This window comes from Halichoerus grypus, chromosome 8 (genome assembly GCF_964656455.1).
Source record: "Halichoerus grypus chromosome 8, mHalGry1.hap1.1, whole genome shotgun sequence".
NCBI classification, from domain to species: Eukaryota; Metazoa; Chordata; class Mammalia; order Carnivora; family Phocidae; genus Halichoerus; species Halichoerus grypus.
The window spans coordinates 151,372,524-151,394,400 of NC_135719.1; the positions used below are offsets into that span (position 1 = coordinate 151,372,524).

General features: G+C 48.6%; 1 gene segment (V, D, J or C); it reads right to left on the reverse strand.

The window, feature by feature from the left end:
• Window positions 1–20,021: 20,021 nt before the first annotated feature.
• LOC118519715 (immunoglobulin heavy constant gamma 1-like) overlaps window positions 20,022–21,877 on the reverse strand; it is a 62,933-nt gene continuing 61,077 nt past the window's right edge. The window contains 1 exon segment of the C gene segment in view: window positions 20,022–21,275. Coding sequence covers window positions 21,192–21,275 — 84 coding nt within the window.

The window sequence follows — 21,877 nt, forward strand, 5'->3', positions numbered from 1 at the left end:
CCCTCCTGCCCCTGCTCACCTGCACCAGCTCTGCCTGCTTCCCTGAATCCCTGGGGCAGCCCCCTTCCCCTCCTGCTCTCACCTTCCCCTGCTCACCTGCACAAGCTCTGCCTGCTCCCCTGAGCCCAGGTTTGGCCTCTGACCCTCAGCCCCTGGACTCCTGAGGCATGTTGAGCTCCCTGATCAGCCTCCCTGCTGTCTGGGTTCTGAGCACATGGGAGCCGTACCAGCCCCGCCTGGTCTGCTCCGCTCATCTGCTGCTCATCTGGTGCAGCCCAGGGCCTCATGGCCAACACCTCTGACCCTGCCCTGGGGCTTGAGCCGGCTCCCTTGGCCTGGACAGGACCCTCAGTCCACCTGGTGTCCTCTTCCTCCCCTGTGCTGAGCCAGCCCCTTTCTGTGTCTTCACCTCAGACCCATCTGTCCATGTTGGCATTGGTCCTGCAGTGGCTCAAGCTGGTCCAGCCCCCGGCTCCCAGCACAGGTGGTGAAGGGCAACCCTCAGGCTTCTGCCCACCATGCCCGTCATGGTCCTTGAAGGTCCCTGTCCTGGCCCCCCTCTGTCAGCGTCTGGTGCATCCAGCAGTGTTGGTGTGGGTGAGCCCCTCCCGTGCCTCCCTCGTCCCTCTCCTGGCGGTGCCATGGACTTCAGGCAGCCTGCCTTCCCCCGTGCGGGCTCACCTGCTCCAGTCCCTCCATGGGGTCCTGAGGGCCTGGTGTTCCTCAGCTCCTGTAGCTGGTTCTGCTATCCCCACCTCAGTCCCTCGTCTTTGCTCCATGCAGATCGCACTCAGCATGGTTGGGGCTGTGGGAGCCGCTCCCCTGCAGCCATGCTCGCCCTTGCACCCCACCTCCTCCCTGCTGTGGCCCCAGGCACACGTGGCTCCTTGTGGCTGAGCTCTGTGCCCACAGCCCTGCTTCCTAGCCTCCAGGCAGCCCTGGGAAGACTAAGAACAGGATTGAAACCAAGAGGCTTGGCTTGCTTCCTGAAGTTCCCTTTTCTTCTGGGTGGTTTCTGTCTCAAACAGCCAGAGGGGGAGTCCGGACACAGCCAAGGGTGCCCCACGGGAGTCTGCGGGGGTGGGGTGTGGTGGGTGCCCGGGGGCCCAAGGGAGAGCACAGGAACCCCCCTCCACAGGATGCTCTTAGCTCTCTGCCTCCTGCAGGGATATGCTTGCTGCCTGCTCCCCGGCAGAGCAGTCTAAGCTGCTCTCAGCTGAGCCCTGCGGTGCCCCCAGCCCTGGTGGGCTCCTCCTTGTGCCCCGGCGAGCTTGCAGCGTGGGTGCAGACTGTCCCACCCGTAGCCTGCGGACCAGCCCTGGGCTTGCCCTGTCCACACAGCAGGATGGCCTCCCAGTAGAATCGTGTCCTCCTTTGGCTCCATCCATGCCTCGGCTCTAAATAATCTGACGCCTAATTGCATGTTTGGAGGGCGGTGTATCTGAAGGGAGCTGTGTCCCGGGTCCCCACACCCAGCGGAAACCATGTCAGCAACCTCAGCGGGTCTCGCCGTGACCCCCGAAGCAGAGCTGGGCGGCCCGTGGGAGGGTCTGTCCTTGCCCCCGACTGCCCTGCCCTGGGAACCTGTGTGGTTGGAACGACCGCCGCCCATTGGAGGATCGTGGGCCATCGGCTCCCCCTGGCCTGCCCTGTGGCCCAGTCCCGGGCTGTCCACACAGAATGAACAACCTTTTAGATTCTCTAGGTTAAAGAAGGAGGGATTTCCTCGAGGGCCGTCAGGATGCAGCCCGGGACCCAGGCCCGCAGCTGTTAGTAAGTGCTCTGGAGAAGACCACCTCACACAGGCTCTGGGACCTGATTCCCTCCTGCAAATGCCCCTGAGACTGTCAATTAGCAGAGGCCGGAATCGGGAGACCTCATGTGGAGGAATGAAGGGAGGAGCCGCCTGATGGGCTTGTTCGGACAGGAGGGTGTCCCTCCGGTGACTCATTTGCAAGGCGGGTGCATGGTGCACGCGTGGGGGCCGTACGTCAGGCTTCGGGGAAGGCCAAGCTGGTGGGCCGTCATGCTGCTGGAGAGGGAAATGTGCCGTGGCTTCCCGTCCACGTCAGGCTGCTGGGGTTTCCTCTCTTCAGGATTGCTGGGGGCAGAATCCGTGTGGGCTCCAACACAGCACCTCTTCCAAGCAGTGACCATGAGCTTGGATCCCTGGGTGCCCTCTCTTATGGAAAGGGAGTGTTTTGTGTGGGACGGTGCAGCAGGGCTCCCGCCCCAAGCCCCCGCACACCTGCCCCTCTCAGGCCCGTTCCTGAGGAGCCGCCCGGGCAGTCAGCCCCTATGGGCACGTGTGGACCCCACTCTGGCCGGCGTGTGCCGAGTCAGGGGACCAGCTGCAGAAAGCTCCACGCTGCCCTAACACCCTGCACTGCGTAGAAAGCACATTATAGCCGGGGGTGGTGGTGAGGTGTTTCCGGGTCAGGGTCTGTGCCCGGCATGAACGAGCACCTTCACGGGTCAGGGTCTGTGCCCAGTATGACCAAGCACCTTCATGGCTCAGGATCTGTGCCCGGCATAACCAAACACCTTCCATGGGTCAGGGTCCGTGCATGGCATGACTGAGCACCTTCCACGGGTCAGGGTCACTCCTGGGCTTATGGCCGCATCCCTCCCACCCCCATCTCCGTCTTCATGGGGCTTCTCCTCTGTGTCTGTGTGTCTCCTCCTCAGCCCCTTGGAAGGACACCTGCCATCAGATTTAGGGCCTGGACCATCTCATCTGAAGATCCTTAACATCAATCACATCTGCAAAGACACTTTTCCAAACAAGGTCACATTCAAGGTTCCTGGGATTAGGCCGTGGACATAGCTCTCGGGACCAGCATTCAGCACACTGTGCTGGGTTCATAACAGAAGGAAAGAAAGAGGGACAGAGGGACCCTGAGAAGGCAGCCCCTTACTGCCGGGAGGGCCCGTGAAGGCAACATCCCTGGCAGTGTCCACCCCGCGGCCTGCTCTCAGCTTGTGGTCCCTGTGTGCCAGGTCTCTGCCGGTCCTCCTGACCGGTGACCGGCACACTGGCCTTCCAGGCTTGGAGGAGATGCATTCTGCCGTGTGCAACGGCATCTGGCTCTGGGGGCCAGTGTGAGTCGAGCCCTTGTTGTCCTCGTGCTGTTGTCCATGGGGCAGGTCTCCTGATCTGGGGCACCAGTCAGAGAAGGAAGACACTCAGCTCCGTCCTTGGGGGACCCCCAGTCCAGGAGATGAGGGGAAGGAACCCAGGCCTTGGCCCCCCAGAAACTTGTAAGTGGGAGTGGGTCTTGTCAGCTCAAAATGAACAAAACTCTCTTAAAATCTTATTCTATCATCTATCAATCATGTATCCTTACATCCACCTCTCCATCTATCTATCCATCTATCCGTCCATTTATGTCTCTTTCCATCCATCTACCCATCTATGTATCCATCATGTAAAATCAATCTATCATCTATCATCTATCTATCATCTATCATCTATCATCTATCTATCTATCTATCTATCTATCTATCTATCTATCTATCTATCTATCATCTATCTATCTATCTATCATCTATCTATCTATCTCTATATATCTATCCATCTATTTATTCATCTATTTATCTATCTCTCTATTGATCTATCCATCCATCCATCCATGTATCTATCTATCCATCTATCTATCCATCCATCCATCCATGTGTCTATCTATCCATCTATCTATCCATCATCTATCTATATCTATCTATCTATCTGTCTATCTATCTATCTATCTATCTATCTATCTATCTATCTATCTATCATCTATCTATCTCTCTCTCTCTCTCTCATCTATCTATCATCTATCCATCCATATATTCATCTATTCATCTATTATCTATCATCTATCATCTATCTATCCTTCCACCTATGTATTTATCTATCTATTCATCCATCCATATCTATCTATCAATCCAACCATCCATCCATGCATTCTTACATCCATGTATCTATCTGTCCATCTATCTAACATCTGTGTATCATCTATCTATCTCTCTATCATCTATCTATCTATCATCTATCAATCATCTATGTATCTATCTATGTATCTATCTATGTATCCATCCATGTATCTATCCATCATCTATCATCTATCTCTCTATCAATGTATCCCTCCATTATCTATCATCTATCTATCTATTATCTATCTATCATCTATCTATCTATCTATCTATCTATCTATCTAATCTATCTATCATCTATCATCTATCCATCCATCCATCTCTCTATCATATATCTCTCTATCAATGCATCCATCCATTATCTATCTACCTATTTATCATCCATCCATACCTCCATCTCACTATCTATCCATCTATTATCTATGTATCCATCTATCCATCCATCCATGTATGTATGTATGTATCTCTCTATCCATCCATCCATCCATCCATCCATCCATCCATGTCTCTATCTATCCATCCGTCTGTCCATCTATCTCTCCATCATCTATGTATCTATCTATATATTATCTATCTATCATCTATCTATCATCTATCTATCTATCTATCTATCTATCTATCTATCTATCTATCTATCATCATCATCATCTATCTATATCGTCATCTATCTATGTATTCCTCAATCCATCCATCCATTAATGCATCCATCCATCTATTATCTATCTATCTATCATCTATCTCTATCATCTATCTTCTATCTCTCTATCCATCCATCCATCCATCCATCCATTCATTCATCTATCCAATCATCCATCCATCCATCCATCCATCCATCCATCCATCCACTATCTATCATGTATCTATCCATCCATTTATCCATCATTTATCTATATATCTATCTATCTAACCATCCATCCATGTATCTATCCATCTATGTATCCAACATCTATCTATCATCTATCCATCATCTATCTATCTATCTATCTATCTATCTATCTATCTATCTATCATCTATCTCTCCAACCACCCATCGATCCATCTATTCATCCATTTATCCAATCATCCATCCATGCATCCACTATCTATCTCTCTATCATCTATCTATCTATCATCTATCTATCATCTATCATATATCCATCCATGTCTCTATCTATCCATCCATCTATCTATCCATCTATCCATCCACCCATCTCTTTATCTGTCTCTATCATCTATCATCTATTATCTATCTATCTATCTATCTATCTATCTATCTACCATCTACCTATCTATCTATCTATCTATCTATCTATCATCTATCTATCTAATCTATCATCTATCTATCTATCATCTATTATCTATCTATCTATCTATCTATCTATCTATCTATCTATCTATCTATCATCTATCTATCTAATCTATCATCTATCTATCATCTATCTATCTATCATCTATTATCTATCTATCTATCTATCTATCTATCTATCTGTCTATCTATCATCTATCTATCTATCTAAATTTTGGGTGATGTCCAGGTTCCAGGCCCATGGTAGTTTCCTCCGACCTAGCTGTGCCTCTACTGTGCCTTGGACCACGTGGGGATAATACAGAGCACGTTCCGCCTGCATCCTTGTTCCTGTGTCCCACTGCCTGGTGGGAGTGGCTCTGGGAGTGAGTGTGTGAGGCCATGAGTCCCCCTGGGGGCAGGCAGGTCATGGAACCCCTGGCCCACCCTGGGCATCCTGCTGGCAGGGGACCTCACCCATTGCCCACACACTCCTTCCCAAGCCCATATCCTGCAGATGGGGTGCTTACTGGGGCTACAGGTGGGTGGTGTGGCCAGGGACGGCCGGCAGGGACCATGGGCATGCTGGACCTGGCTGTGAGGATGGCTGGGGGCTCTGGAAGATTGCTGTATCAGCTGCAGCCAGGGGTGGACTGTGTCATGGATCTGTTCTGTGGGTGCTCACCACGGGTGTGGGGACCATGGAGTGGCATCTGATTCTGGCCTGTTGGGGCAGCTGCCCACTCTTGACACACCTGTGACGTGTGTGGAGCTGTGATGGGCTGGTCTAGGCCATACCTTCACACTGTGGTCACGTCCTGCAGGCCTGTGTGTCCCCTGAACCCCCCCGAAGGCCTGAGCGCACACGTCAGGGAGGCCATGGGGACCTGCCAATGCAGCTCACAGTGTGAGCTCCCGTGAGGCTTTGTGCAGGGTTTGGAGCGAGAGACATCAGGATCCCACCCTCTGGACGCAGGATGCCCAGGGCCAGCAGTTCCCGAGCAGGGAGGCTGTGTGGAGGTGGCCTCTGTCAGGTCTGGTGCCCTCGGAGGGACATTCGGGCTCATTTAGAAGATGCGAGAGGGGCTGCTGCGTGGTTGGGCTGGGAGGTATGGGGCAGAGCCAGGGCTCCGGGAAGCCTGGATGTGAAGTCTGGGGGAGTCAGTGCCCAGCCTGACCTCCCTGCCCCCCGGGCAGTCTGTCCCAGTCTGCTTGCCCCGCCCTTGGCCCCGGGGACAGGTGCTGAGTGGGCGGCAGAGGGCAAGCACCCAGTTCCTTGGAAGGGCCCACGATTCTGAGAGAAACCACAGGGCAGGCAGAGCCCCATCCCAGAGCATGATGCCCCTGCAGGCCCAGGCCAGGTGCTGCCCGGCACTGTAGCCTGCACGTAGGTGAGCATGCTTGGCTCGGGCTCCACTGGCAGCCCTGGCCCACCCTGGTGGCCCCTGCTCATTCTTCCCCGGGTGTGGGGCCGGGACCTCAGTGCCCAGCCAGTCTCCTGGCTCTACGCTGAAGGCGCAGGATGCACCCTGCTGCTGCTGGTGGGTCCTGTCTCCAACCTAGGCTGTCCTTGGGGTCCTTTGGTCTTGGAGGAGAATGGCTCTCATCTCCTCCCAGTTCCCACCAGGGCAGCTCAGCTCTGAGCATACGTGTCCGTGCTGTCCCTGCTCTGCTCCTCTCTGGGGCCGTGGCCCTGTCCTGGCCTCCAGGATCCACCCTCACCCGTGCCCCCTTCTGTCCAGGAGCAGGACTGGCTGCTCCACCCAGCAGGCACCGTGCCCTCAACCTCCAGGCTGCCCTGCTCTGGCGTCACACCTTCCTGCCTGCACAGTGCCCTGCGTGGACCCACAATGCTGCCCTTTATTCACTGACCTGGCACAGCCTGTGTGTGTGTGCATGTGTCTCCATGTGCATGCGAGCCCGTGTGCACGTGTTTGTGCGGGTTCCTCTGTCTGTGTATGAGAAGCTGGCCCTCTGTTCTTTGACCTTCTGGCTGGTGTGTCTGCTGGGTCCCTCTTAGTTTCCCCTACAGGTGCCCAGTCAAGGGATCAGCCAAGGGTTTGAAGAGCACTTACAACAGAATTTGGGGTTCCCCCTCGCTGACTCCTTCCCCTTAATTCCCAGCTGCTCCCTAGGTGCGGCCCCGAGCCCCATGGCCTGCCTGGACCTGGGCCGGCGGCGGATTCTGCCTGCCCTCTGACTGCACCTGCTGCACGACTGGGCTTTGCCTTCAGACAGATCTTTCCCGGGAGCGATCTTCTCCAGTATCTGCTTGCTTCTGACGTTTCTCCGCTGTCTTCTGATCTCTGTTGGCCGAGCAGTGCTTCCAGTTTATACTTGCTGCCCGCGAATTTATTCTGGTACAAGCGGCTCTGCCCTGTTGGAATGAAACCACTTTCTCTCCTGCGGTTTCTCAGAAACGATCACTTCCCGTGCACCTAGGGAGGCCCCGCATCCTTCCCATAGGTTTAAGGGCTATTCGGATCTGCTGTGAAACATCTGTTCAATTCCCGTGTCCATTTCTCTCTCGAATTGTGTGATTTTTCCAATTGATTTGCAGGAGTGCTGTACGTATTCTGGATATTCTGTCAGTTACAAATGCTTTTAGGAAATATTGTGCAAGTGTCGGAAATGGACCCAAAGATGACTTCTTATGTGTTCATTGGAAATAAAGGCATTGTCTCGTACACCCTTCCAGGTGGGCGGATCATTGTCTTTGAGCTATCTTACATTCCCATGAGTTGTAGGTAGTGGATGGCAATGCAAATTCTCTCCTTTGGAAGGATGGTGGATTCTTCCTGCCTCCCATGGAATAAACCAGATGCATTTGAAAATGCAACTATGTATAAATGCTTCGTAGCATTCTTGATTCAATGATAGAAATGAGATACTTTGATTCTACTGAATTGATGAGTTAAAGAAATATTTGAAAGACATTCGTTATGTGTCCATATGGGAGTCAGGATCACACTCTGTTTTGGAAACTATCCTGTAATGTGGCATGCATGTCTTCTTCCAGATGGCCCGGTTCTCCTGGGTCGACGAGGTTCCGTGGCCTGGGCGGGCAGGAGAGCAGGTGCAGAGGAGCAGGCCCGGGGCAGCCGCACTACTTCCTCTAGGGGTTCTGCCTCAGGGTGCTCCCCCAGGAAAGCCTCCCCTGATCCCACAGATTGGGCTCTTCTGTTAGGGGGCCTCAGGACACCGATGCTCTCTACTCACGGCACTTGTCATGATGGTCCTTACTTGTTTGTGGAACGATTTACTTAATGTCTGTCTTTGCCCTGGTCTGTCAGGCCCTTGTATCCAGAGACACTCCTGTGTCACTGAGCACAGTGTGCTCGCTGCTGGTGTTGATGGCACAGTTTCCCTCTGGTAAGTCCTTATCCCACAGATAAAGAGATGGCATCTTCAGAGCCTTTCCAGGGCTTCTGTCCTCACCCAACATCTCTGGGCAGCAGGACCACCTCCTGTGACCTGTCCCCAAAGGCAGGGATCGGAATCAGGAGGATGTTCTGGAGATTCTCCAAGAGGCAGTGTGGACAATGGACAGTGCATGAGCCTTGGGGTCAGAAGACATGGTGCAAACCCTCGCACCCTCCCCACAGGCAGGGGGCTGACGCTCTCCAAGGCTGCAGTTTCTTCCAGGTAAGACTGTGACAGTGACAGTGATGCCCCCAGCTTCTTGTGAGCATGAAGCAAGAGGAGGTCCCAGGACGGTCAGTCTCCCACACTCACTCAGCTGGGCTATTCAACCAGACAGCATTCTCCCTGTGCAGGTAAATGAGTGTACTTGAGGGAGAGGACACTATCCTCCATAATGTGGGTGGGGCTCATCCAATCAGTCAAAGGACTGAAGAACAAAACCTGAGGTTTCCTGCAGACGAAGGAATTCTGCCACAAGCCTGCAGTGTTAGTTCTTGCCTGAGATTCCAGGCTGTTGGGTGGCCCTACGCGTTCTGGATTTGCCTGCCGATCCCCACAAGCACATGAGCCAGTTCCTGGAAAGAAGTCCCTCTATGTCTATGTGTATGTCTCTAGCTTAGTTTAGCTGTTTTTGTAGCAGAGTCTCTATGTCTTACCTTTCATCTCCTTCCTCTTGGTTCTGTTACTGTGGGTCTCTATCTCTTACCTACCATTTCTCTTCTTTAGACTATGTTACTGTGTGTCTCTTTCTCTTACCTCTCATACATCTCCTCTAGGTTCTGTACTGTGGGTCTTTATCTCCTGCCTGTCTTCTGTCTCCTCTTGGATCTGTTACTTGGGTATCTATCTCTTTCCTGTGTTCTATTTCCTCTAGTTTCTTGACTGTGTGTCTCTATATCTTACCTGTATTCTGTCTCATCTAAGGTGTGTTATTGTGGGACTCTATCTGTATTCTGTGTCTGTCTCCTCTATGTTTGTTACTGTAGGTTGCCATCTCTCTCTTCTTGGTTTTGTAACGGTGGGTCTCTATCTCTTTTTTTTTTTTTATGAGCCACAGTTTGTTTTCTTTTTTTTTTTTTATGTTCAGTTAGTCATGGTACAGTACATCATTAGTTTTTTTAAAATTTTATTTTATTATGTTATGTTAGTCACCATACAATACATCATTAGTTTTTGATGTAGTGTTCAATGATTCATTAGTCGCATATAACACCCAGTGTTCATCACAGAATCTGCCCTCCTTAATACCTACCACCCTGTTACCCTCCTCCCCACTCCCTCCCCTCTGAAACCCTCAGTTTGTTTCCCAGGGTCCAGAGTCTCTCATGGTTCGATTCCCACTCTGATTTCTTTCTCTTCAGATTTCCCGTCCTTCTCCTAATGTCCTCCATGCTATTGCTTATGTTCCACATATGAGTGAAACTATATGATAATTGTCTTTCTCTGCTTGACATATTTCACTTAGCATAATCCCCTCCAGTTCCATCTGTGTCGATGGAAAAGGTAGATATTCATCCTTTCTGATGGCTGAGTAATATTCCATTGTATATATGGACCAGATCTTCTTTACCCATTCATCTGTTGAAGGGCATCTCGGCAATGTCTACAGTTTGGGTATTGTGGAAATGTTGCTATGAACATTGGGGTGCATGTGCCCCTTCTTTTCACCACATCTGTATCTTTGGGGTAAATACCTAAGAGTGCAATTGCTGGGTCATAGGGTAGCTCTATTTTTAACATCTTGAGGAACCTCCATACTGTTTCCCAAAGTGGTTGAAACAGCTTGCATTCCCACCAAGAGTGTAAGAGTGTTCCCCTTTCTCCACATCCTCGCCAACGTTTGTTGTTCCCTGTCTTGTCAATTTTTGCCATTCTAACTGGTGTAAGGTGGTATCTCAATGTGGTTTTGATTTGCTAGTAATGTTGAGCATTTTTTCATGTGTCTGTTAGCCATTTCTTTGTCTTCTTTGGAGAAGTGTCTGTTCATGGCTTCTGCCCACTTTTGACTGGTTTATTTGTTTTTTGAGTGTTGAGTTTGAGAACTTCTTTATAGATGTTGGATATCAAGCCTTTATGTGTAATGTCATTTGCAAACATCTCCCATTCCATGTGTTGCCTTTTAGTTTTGTTGACTGTTTCCTTTGCTGTGAAGAAGCTTTTTATCTTGATGAAGTCCCAAAAGTTCATTTTTGCTTTTGTTTCACTTTCCTTTGGAGACGTATCTTGAAAGAAGTTGTTGTGGAAGATGTTGAAGAGGTTGCTGCCTATGTTCTCCTGTAGGATTTTGATGCATTCTTGTACTTTGAAAAATGTCATTGGAATGTTGATCGGGATGACGTTGAAGGTATAGATTGCTCTGGGTAGCATAGACATTTTAACAATGTTTATTCTTCCAATCCATGAGCATGGAATATTTTTCCATCTTTTTTGTCTTCTTCAATTTCTTTCATGAGTGTTCTGTAATTCCTAGAGTATAGATCCTTTACCTCTTTGGTTAGGTTTATTCTGAGGTATCTTATGGTTTTTGGTGCTATTGTAAATGGAATCGTTTCTCTAATTTCTCTTTCTACAGTTGTGTTGTTAGTGTATAAGGAAGCAATTGATTTCTGTGCATTGATTTTATGTCCTGCCACATTACTGAATTGCTGGATGAGTTCTAGTAATTTGGGGGTGGAGTCTTTTGGATTTTCCACATAAAGTATCATGTCATCTGTGAAGAGAGAGAGTTTGACTTCTTCTTTGCCAATTTGAATACCTTTTATTTTTTTTGTTGTCTGATTGTTGTTGCCAGGACCTCTAGTTCTATTTTGAACAATAGTGGCGAGAGTGGGCATCCTTGACGTGTTCCTGATCTTAAGGGAAAGGTTCTCAGCTTTTCCCCATTGAGGATGATACTCACTGTGGGTTTTTCATAGATAGATTTTATGAACTTCAAGAATGTTCCCTATACTCTGAAGAGTTTTAATCAAGAAAGGATGTTGTGTTTTGCCAAATGCTTTTTCTGCATCAATTGCGAGGACCATATGGTTCTTCTTCTCTTATTAATGTGTTCTATCACACTGATTGATTTGCAAATGTTGAGCCACCCTTGCATTCTGGGGATAAATCCCACTTGGTCATGGTGGATGATCTTTTTAATGTATTGTTGGATCCTATTAGCTAGGATTTTGTTGAGAATTTTGGAATCCATATTCATCAGGGATATGGGTTTGAAATTCTCCTTTTTGATGGGGTCTTTGCCTGGTTTGGAGATCAAGGTAATGTTGGCCTCATAGAATGAGTCTGGAAGCTTTCCTTCTGTTTCTATTTTTTGAAACAGCTTCAGGATAATAGGTATAATTTCTTCTTTAAATGTTATTTTTTTCTTTTATACTTTCTTTTTTTCTAATTTAATTTTATTATGTTATGTTAGTCACCATACAATACATCATTAGTTTTTGATGTGGTGATCCACGATTCATTGTCTTCTTTAAATGTTTGGTAGAATTCCCCAGGGAATCCATAAGGTCCCGAACTCTTGTTTTTTGGAGGGTTTTTGATCACTCCTTGATTCTTGTTACTGGTTATTGGCCTATTCAGGTTGTCAATTTCTTCCTGTTTCAGTCTTGGGCATTTATAGTTTCCAGGAAGGCATCCATTTCTTCCACGTTGCTCAGTTTATTGGCATATAGCTGTTGATAATAATTTCTAATAATGGTTTCTATTTCCTTGGTGTTAGTCATGATCTCTCCCCTTTCATTTATAATTTTATTAATTTGGGTCCTTTCTCTTTTCTTTTGGATAAATCTGGCCAGTGGTTTATCGATCTTATTAATTCTTTCAAAGAACCAGCTTCTAGTTTTGTTGACCTGATCTACTGTGTTTCTGGTTTCTAATTCATTGATCTCTGCTCTAATCTTAATTATTTTTCTTCTAATGCATGGCTTAGGCATCATTTGTTGCTTTTTTTCTAGTTCTTTAAGGTGTAGAGTTAGTTGGTGAATTCGGGATTTTTCTATTTTTTTGAATGAGGCTTGGATGGCTATGTATTTCCTCCTTAGGACTGCCTTTGCAGTATCCCATAGGTTTTGGACCAATGTGTTTTCATTCTCATTGGTTTCCATGAATTGTTTAAGTTCTTCTTTGATTTCCTGGTTGACGCAAACATTCTTGACCAGAGTGGTCTTTAGCTTCCAAGTGTTTGAATTTCTTCCAAATTTTTTCTTGGGATTGTGTTCCAGTTTCAAAGCACTGCGGTCTGAGATTATGCAGGGAATAATCTCAATCTTTTGGTATCGGTTGAGACCTGATTTGTGACCTGGTATGTGGTCTATTCTGGAGAAAGTTCCATGTGTGCTCGAGAAGAATGAGTATTCTGTTGTTTTAGGCTGGAATGGTCTGTACATATCTTTGAGGTCCATCTGGTCCAGTGTGTCATTCAAAGCTCTTGTTTCTTTGTTGATTTTCTGCTTAGATGATCTGTCTATTGCTGAGAGTGGAGTATTGAGGTCTCCTACAATTAATGTATCGTTATCAATATGACTTTATTTTGGTTAATATTTGATTTATATAGTTTGCTGCTCCCATGTTGGGGGCATAGATATTTACAATTGTTAGATTTTCTTGTTGGATAGACCCTTTAAGAATGATATAGTGTCCTTCTTTGTCTCTAACTACAGTCTTTAGTTTAAAAATGTAATTTGTCTGATATAAGCATTGCTACCCCAGCTTTCTTTTGAGGTCTGCTGGCATGGAAGATGGATCTCCATCCCTTCACTTTCAGTCTGGATGTATCTTTAGGTTCAGAATGAGTCTCTTGTAGACAGCATATGGATGGGTCCTGTCTTTTTATGCAATCTGCAACCCTGTGGCATTTTATGGGACCATTTAGGCCGTTCAAGTTGAGAGTGATTATTGAATGATATGAAGTTATTGTCATCATGTTGCCTCTGAAGACCTTGTTTTTATAGCTTGTCCCTGTAAATTTCTGTTCATTATGACTCTTGGGGTCTTTCTCCTTTTATAGAACCCCCCTTAATATTTCTGGCAAGGCCAGTTTAGTGGTCACATATTCTTTCATTTTCTGCCAGTCTTGGAAGTTCTGCATCTCTCCATCCATTCTAAATGACAGCTTTGCCAGATAAAGTATTCTTGGCTGCATGTTCTTCTTGTTTAGCACCCTGAATATGTTTGCCAGCCCTTTCTGGCTTGCCAGGTCTCTGTGGATAGGTCTGACATTATTCTGATGTTCCTCCCTCTGTACGTAAGGAATCTCTTCGCCCTAACTGCCCATAAGATGGTTTCCTTGGTTCTAAGATTTGCGAGTTTAATTATTACATGTCAGGATGTTGGCCTATTTTCCTTGATCTTGGGAGGGGTCCTCTCTGCCTCTAGGACACGAATGTTTGTTTCATTCCCCAGATTAGGGAAGTTCTCAGCTATGATTTGCTCAAATATATTTTCTAGTCCTCTCTCTCTCTCCTCTCCCTCCAGGATTCCAATAATTCTGACATTGGAGCGCTTCATGGTGTCACTTATTTCTCTGATTCTATTTTCATGGATTCTGAGTTGTTTTTCCCTGGCCTCCTCTTTTCCCTTTTTATCTATTAAATTGTCTTCCAGGTCACTGATTTGTTATTCTGCCTCACTTACCCTAGCTGTTAGATTATCTAGATTAGATTGGATCTCATGGATAGCATTTTTAAGTTGTGCCAATTCAGCTTTCATTTCTGCCTTAGAGACTCTATGTTGCCATTAATTGGTTTCTCCATTCTAGTTATTGTCTTCACAATTGCTAACCTGAATTCCATCTCTGACATCTTGGATATATCTGAATCCATTTTTAAATCTGTAGCATAAGTCATAATCTCTCAGTCTTTCCAATTTGGGGGTTCCTCCTCCTAGTCATTCTGTTGAGGGGTGGTTGAGGGATTGTATAGAGTCCAAATTATTGACCAGAACCCAAGCAAGAGGCACCTGTTTTCTAGGGACCTTAGGGTTGCTGGCCTCTTGTTTTCCCAGCTTGTCTTCTGGGGGAGGGGCCTGCCATGCTGTTACTCAGGCAACCCTGTTTGGGCAGTTGCCCTGCCCCCTGTGGCGGGGATGGGCTCAGTGACAACCTGTTTTTGGGGGCTTTTGTTCTCTGGCTGCTTTCTCTGGCAGCTTTCTGCATCTCTTCCAAGAGTCAGAGCAGAAGAGACCGTTTCCAACCCTCTGCCTCAGAGCAGAGAGATCGCAGTCTGTGCTTCAGCGAGCTCTCCAGGCCATACTATTTCCGTTTCTGTCTGTGCTGCTATAAACTGCAGTGTCCTGGGTTGTGCACCCTTCAGCTGCGCTCCTGGTCCTCGCTTCGAGGTTGGGGCAAGTCTCTGCCCTTTGTGTTTCTAAAACCGCCGGCCACCCCTAGTTCACACACATGGCCCCGCCACTCTGGGTTTCCATCTGGGGGTGCTGTCATAAAATCCTTTCCCCACCGCTACCCATCTGCGGAGTCTGTGCCCGTCCCCAGCGCTGGAGGTTATCACTCACCAGGTGTGTAGGATCCCGATGGCTTGGCTCCCTCCTGTTGCTGTTTATCCTCCAGTATCTGCCTGCGGAATCACAGCTCCTCGCTTTGTACCTCGAGACCAACCGCCTGGGATATTCTGTCTGTAGAGATCCAGATCTATCTTTTTACATCTCAGGCTGATTTCGTGGGTGTTCAGAGTGGTCTGGTAGATATCCAGATCAATTCTGGGGACAGGTTGGAATAGGGTCCCCTACTTCTTTGCCATCTTTTCCCCCCTCTAGGAATGACCTATTTCTCTTCTCTTACTTGGTTAGATTTTATTTTCCATTCCTTCTCCAGGTCTTTTGGGTGTAAGTTTAGCTTGTACATTTGGGATTTTTCTAATTTTCTGAGATAGGTTTGGATACATAACATAAAACAAAAAAGGCTTGGATGGGTATGTATTTTCCTCTTAGGACCACCTCTGCAGTATCCCATATGTTTTGGACTGAAATCTTTTCATTCTCTATACTTTGCATGAATTGTTTTAGTTCTTAAGTTTAAGTTCTTGTTGACCCAATCATTCATTAGCCAGATGCTCTTTTACTTTCAAGTGTTTGAATTCCTTCCATTTTTTTTTCTTATGGTTGAGTTCCAGTTTCACAGCATTGTGGTTTGAGAATATGCAGGGAATAATCTCAATCTTTATTGTACTGGCTGAGACCTGATTTATGATCCAGTATGTGGTCTATTCTGGAGAAAGTTCTGTGTGTGTTCGAGAAGAATGAGTATTCTGTTGTGTTACGGTGGAATGTTCTGTATATATCTATGAAGTCCATCCAGTCCAGTGTGTCATTCAAAGGTCTTGTTTCTTTGTTGATATTCTGTTTAGATGATCTGTCCAATTCTGAGAGTGGAGTGTTAAAATCTCCTACTATTTATGTATTATTGTTGATATGATTATTTTGGTTAACAGTTGGCTTATGTAGTTGGCTGCTCTCATGTTGGGGGCATAGATATTTACAATTGTTAGATCTTCTTGTTGGATAGACCCTTTAAGAACGATACAGTGTCCCTCTGGATCTCTTAATACAGTCTTTGGTTTAAATTCTAATTTGTCTGATATAAGAATTGCTACCCCAGCTTTCTTGTGAGGTCTGCTGGCATGGAAGATGGATCTCCATCCCTTCACTTTCAGTCTGGATGTATCTTTAGGTTCAGAATGAGTCTCTTGTAGACAGCATATGGATGGGTCCTGTCTTTTTATCTAATCTGCAACCCTGTGGCATTTTTATGGGACCATTTAGGCCATTCAAGTTGAGAGTGATTATTGAAAGATATGAATTTATTGTCATCATGTTGCCTGTGAAGACCTTGTTTTTATAGCTTGTCCCTGTAAATTTCTGTTCTTTATCACTCTTGGGGTCTTTCTCCTTTTATAGAACCCCTCTTAATATTTCTTGCATGGCTGGCTTAGTGGTCACATATTCTTTCATTTTCTGCCAGTCTTGGAAGCTCTGCATCTCTCCATCCATTCTAAATGACAGCCTTGCTGGATAAAGTATTTTTGGCTGCATGTTCTTCTCAATTAGTACCCTGTATATGTCTTACCAGCCCTTTCTGGCTTGCTAGGTCTCTGTGGACAGATCTGATGTTATTCTGATGTTCCTCCCTCTGTACTTAAGAAATCACTTCCCCCTAGCTGCTCTCTGGAAGCTTTCTTGGTTCTGAGATTTGCTATGGTGCTGGGCTCCGTGCAAACTAGTTTTTTGAGCTTTTGTTTTCTGGCAGCTTTCTGAGCCTATTCTGAGGGTCAGAACAAAAAAATGGCTGTACCCAGACCACCTCTGTCCTAGAGCAGAGAAATCACAGTCTGCTCGTTCTGAACCCCCCAGAACACACAGTCTCCGTTTCTGTTAAGTGCCGCTGAAAAACGAAGCCTATCGCAAGTGGTTCGCGTCCACAGCAACCTTCTCAGTGGTTGATCCATGAGCCCCACTTGTCTCTGCCCTTGGTGCTTCTAAAACCGCAGGCAGTCCTGGGTTCGTGAGCGTGCCCCCACAACTCCTGGATCATGTTTGAATGCTGTTATAAGGCCATTCCCGGCATTACCATTCTGCGAGTTATCGCCCCACCCCCTTGTGGTATGCTCTTGCACTCTGGTGTCATATCACTTTCCAGGGGCCAGCTTATGGCAGATCCCTCCCCCTTCTGCTTATCTTCTGATATCTGCCCACAGATTCACGATTCCTCCTTTCATACCTTGGGACAGGTCGTGTTTTTCTGCTTGTAGAGATCAAGATATATATTCTTACATCTCAGGCTGATTTTGGGGGTGTTCATGATGGTTTGGTAGATACCCAGCTAAATTGAGGGGACCGGTTAAAATGTAGTCCCCTACTCCTCTACCATCTTGCCCCCTTCTCCTACTGTGGGTCTCTATCTCTTACCTGTCTTCTGTCACCTCTTGTTTCTTTTACTGTGGGTCTCTATCCCTTACCTGTGTTCTGTGTCCTCTAAGTTCTGTTACTTTGAGTCTCTAACTCTTACCTCACATCTCTCTCCTCTTAGTCCTGTTACTCTGGGTCTCTGTCTCTTACCTGCCATCTGTCTCCTCTAGGTTCTGTTACTGGGGATGTTTATCACCTACCTGTCTTCTGTCTCCTCTTGGATCTGTTATTGTGGGTGTCTATCTCTTTCCTGTGTTCTGTCTTCTCTAGGTACTGAGATGGTGGGTCTCTATTTCTTACTTGTCTTTTCTCATCTAGGTACACTTACTGTGGGTCTCTATCCCTTACTGCCCATTTCTCTCCTCTTGGTTCGTTTACTGTGGGTCTCTATCTCTTAGCTGTCTTCTTCACCTCCAGGTTCTTTTATTATGGGTCTATGTCTCTTATTTGAAATCTGTCTCTTATTGGTTATATTACTGTGGGTCTCTATCTCTTACCTGTCTTCTGTCACTTCTAGGTTTTTTTTACTCTGGGTCTGTATCTCTTACCTTCCATCTCTCTCCTCTAGGTTGTGTTACTGTGGGTCTCCATCTCTTACCTGTCATCTTTCTCCTCTATATTCTGTTATTGTGGGTCTCTCTCTCTTACCTCTCTTCTGTTTCCTCTAGGTTTTGTTACAATGGGTCTTTATCTCCTACCTCCAACCTGTCTCCTCTAGTTTCTGTTACTGTGGGCCTCTGTCTCTTATCTGAAATCTGTCTCCTATTGGTTCTGTTAATGTGGGTTTCTATCTCTTACCTGTATTCTGTCTCCTCTGGTATCTGTTACTGTAGGTCTCTATCTCTTACCTGTCTTTGGTCACTTCTAGGTTTTTTTACTCTGGGTCTGTATCTCTTACCTTCCATCTGTCTCCTCTAGGTTCTGTTACTGTGGGTCTCCATCTCTTACCTCTCATCTGTCTCCTCTGGGTTTTGTGACTGTGGGTCTTTATCTCCTACCTCTCTTATGTCTCCTCCTGGACCTGTTACTGTGGGTCTCTATCTCTTTCCTGTGTTCTTTCTTCTCTAGGTTCTGTTACTGTGGGTTTCTATTCTTACCTGTCTTCTGGCTATTCTTGGTTCTGTTAATGTGGGTCTCTATCTCTTACCTCCAACCTCTCTTGTCTTGGTTATGTTACTGTGGGTCTCACTCTTACTTGTGTTTTTTTCTCCTGTAGGTTCTGTAACCTTGGGTCTCTATCTCTTACCTGTCATCTGTATCCTTTTGGTTCTGTCACTGTGGGTCTTTATCTCTTACCTGTCTTCTTCTCCTCTAAGTTCTGTTACTGTGGGTCTCTATCTCTTACTTGTGCTCTGTCTCCTCCTGTCTCCTCCTGTGTTCTGTCTCCTCCTGGTTCTGTTAATCTGGGTCTCTATCTTTCACCTCCCACCTGTCTCTTCCTAATTCTGTTACTCTGGGTCTTTATATTTTAGCTCTCATCTGTCTTCTCTTGGTTCCATGTGGTAGGACAGTATTGGAGGGTCCCAGGTGGGAGCCTCAGGGCCTGGTGGGAGGTAGTTCTCAGAGAGCAGGCATTCTAGCCCGGAGGGTGATGGCATAGTTGTGCCCGTGCCTGGTGCTCCACAGGGAGGGCATGTGGTCCCCCTGTTGTGGGAGCTCCTGGCATTACCATGTGGGGTGGGTGGGTGGGATGGAGGCTGATCATTGGTCCAGGGGATGGGACTGGGGGTAGCCCTGGGACTGAGAGGAAGAGGGGCCTGGGCAGGCTGCATGGCCCATTGGCAGATTGGATTCTAGGTAGATGTGTAGGGTGAAGGGGATGGAGGGTGTGGAGTGATCCTGAGGATGGTAACCTGGAGCCCCCAGGGTCCCTGAGGGCTGGAATGTTGTCCTGGACACCTGCTTTCTGTCCCACAGCCATCCTAAATTGTGTTCCCCAGATTCATGTCTTAAAGCCCTGACCACAGGACCTCAGAATGTGACGGTATTTGGAGATGGGGTGTTTGGCGAGGTGATAAGGTAAAAGGAGGTCATTAATGCAATCCAGTAAGCCTGGTCCTCAGTATGGCCTCTTCTTGTAAGAGCAGACGATCAGGACACAGACACACACAGAGGGCTGGCCATGTGAGGACAGGGGCAAAAGCCCCAGGAGTCACCCACCCTGTGAGGCCTGCATCTCTCCCTGCTAGCTTCCAGGGTTGTGAAAACAGAAACACATGTGGTTGAAGCCCCTGGACTGTGGCCCTTTTGTCTGGCTGCCCATGCTAATACACACCCTACACATGCCTCTTGCTTCTGGCCACGGCCAGGGCTGGCAGCCCGTCCTGCACCCAGCCCCAGGTGACCCCTGGCCCTGCACTGTTTCTGGCTGCCTTCCTCACCTACTGGGAGCCCCAGGGCCTATGGGGTCCTGGCCCCCCACGGCAGGAGTGAGCCAATGCACGGCGTGGCCAGGCTGGGATTTCACCAGGCACATCAACAGAGGAAGACTTTTCCCAGCAAGTTATGGAACTTTTCAGGATAGTTTATTGTCATCGAAGAAAAAGAGAAGAAACAGTAAAGGACATTATTGTGCTCCAGAAATTTCACAAGAAGAAATATGCTACCCAAGCTACAACAGTGGGTTTCCTTTGAGTGATAGGTGTGCATTCTCTCCCGGGGGCATGGGGGCTCTACTTCTCCTCCCCTGCCCGGCCGTCTCTCCCATGTAGGGGATCTGACCTGGCATTTGCTCAAAGACTGGTGGAGAACCAGGCCTAGGGGTCCACCTGTCTCAGGCCCCAATGCCCGGGGCTCTCTCTGGTCATCTTGTCTCTGCCCCCAGCTCCCAGGAGCAAGCAGGCATTCTTGCTCAGCATGACTCGGGTCCTGGGCACAGGATGGTGCAGGCTGGGCCTGCTGTCCTGGCCTCTCGGCTCCCGTCCACCTTTGTCCAGTGAGGCTGCATCCCACCCACCTTGGGACCAGGTCACCAGGCCCCTCTGCAGGAGGCCAGTCTGGCTGCCATCAATCCTTCCCCAGATGGTGCCCCCTGCCCCTGGTGGGCTCCTGCAGTGGCCACAGGTCTGGGCCCTTCTCTGCGTGGTCTCCTCCCGTGGAGAAGTTCTGACTGACCATTCTCAGCACGTTGGAAACTTCTCTGTGGGGTGACGGTGGTCCGTGGCTTCCTCAGGATCTGTGACAACATGCCTGCTCTGGGGATGTCCTGCTTTCTGGAGCCTGGCCTGGAAGGGGTTTGCACAGAGGCCAGGCCCTGCCCAGACAGACACTGGGATCATGAGCCCTCCACCTCCTCCAGGATGACCGTGCACTCCGACTCCGCGGCTGTCCTGGTGAGGGCCATCTTGCCCTGATGCCTCAGTGTCCACACGGCCCCAGCAGTATCTTGGTGGCTGCTGAGGAGGGGTCAGCAGGTGTCCGTCAGCTCAGGTCGGGGGCACGGCCTGCTGTCGTGTTGAGTCTCCAAACGGGGGTTCAGGGGCAAGATGCAGCCCACGGTGTCCACGAGCCCAGAGGGTGGAGGTGCAGGCCCAGGGTGGCTGTGAGGTCAGAGGGTGGCAAGGTGGGAGGGCAGAGAGCGGGCCTGGCAGCAAGCCGAGCGGCATGAACGGATTAACCCGGTTCCTATGTGGGGTCGAGGGCAGTCCTGGACACCCGCCCAAGAGGGCGGGCCCTAGGCCCCCTGCCCGATCATGTTCCTGTAGTCGGGCACGATCGTGCGCTTCAGCTCCACCACCGAGGAGAAGATCCACTTCACCTGCAGCAGGTGGGCAAGGGAGTGAGCGTGGCCTGTAGTCTGAAGGACCGCCTCCCGCCAGGGCCTGCCCCCCACACCCGGGACCACTGTAGTGTGCGGGGGCCCTGGTGGGGATGGCATGCGGACAGCAAGGGGACAGCAAAGGGGCAGTGAGTAGTCAGTGAAGGGACACAGAGGGGACAGTGTGGGGACACAGAGGGGACAGTATGGGGACAGCGTGGGGACAGCGGGCCATAGTGTGGGGACAGTGTTTGGTCAGTGTGGGGACATCATGGGGACAGAGTGGGCACAATATGGGGAAAGCAAAGAGGGAGTGTGTGGACAGTGTGGGGACAACAGGGCATAGTGTGGGGCAGTGTAGGGACAGTGTGGGGTGAGCATGGGGACAGCGTGGGGACAGTGGGTCATAGTGTGGGTACAGTGTGAGTACTGCATGGGACAGTGTGGAGACAGCGTTGGGTCAGTGTGGGGACAGTTTTGGGTCAGCGTGGGGATAGTGTGGGGACAGCATGTGGTCAAGGTGGGGAAAGCATGGGGACAACAGGCTGCAGTGAGAGTACAGTATAAGTACAGCATGGGGACAGCATGGAGTCAGCATGGGG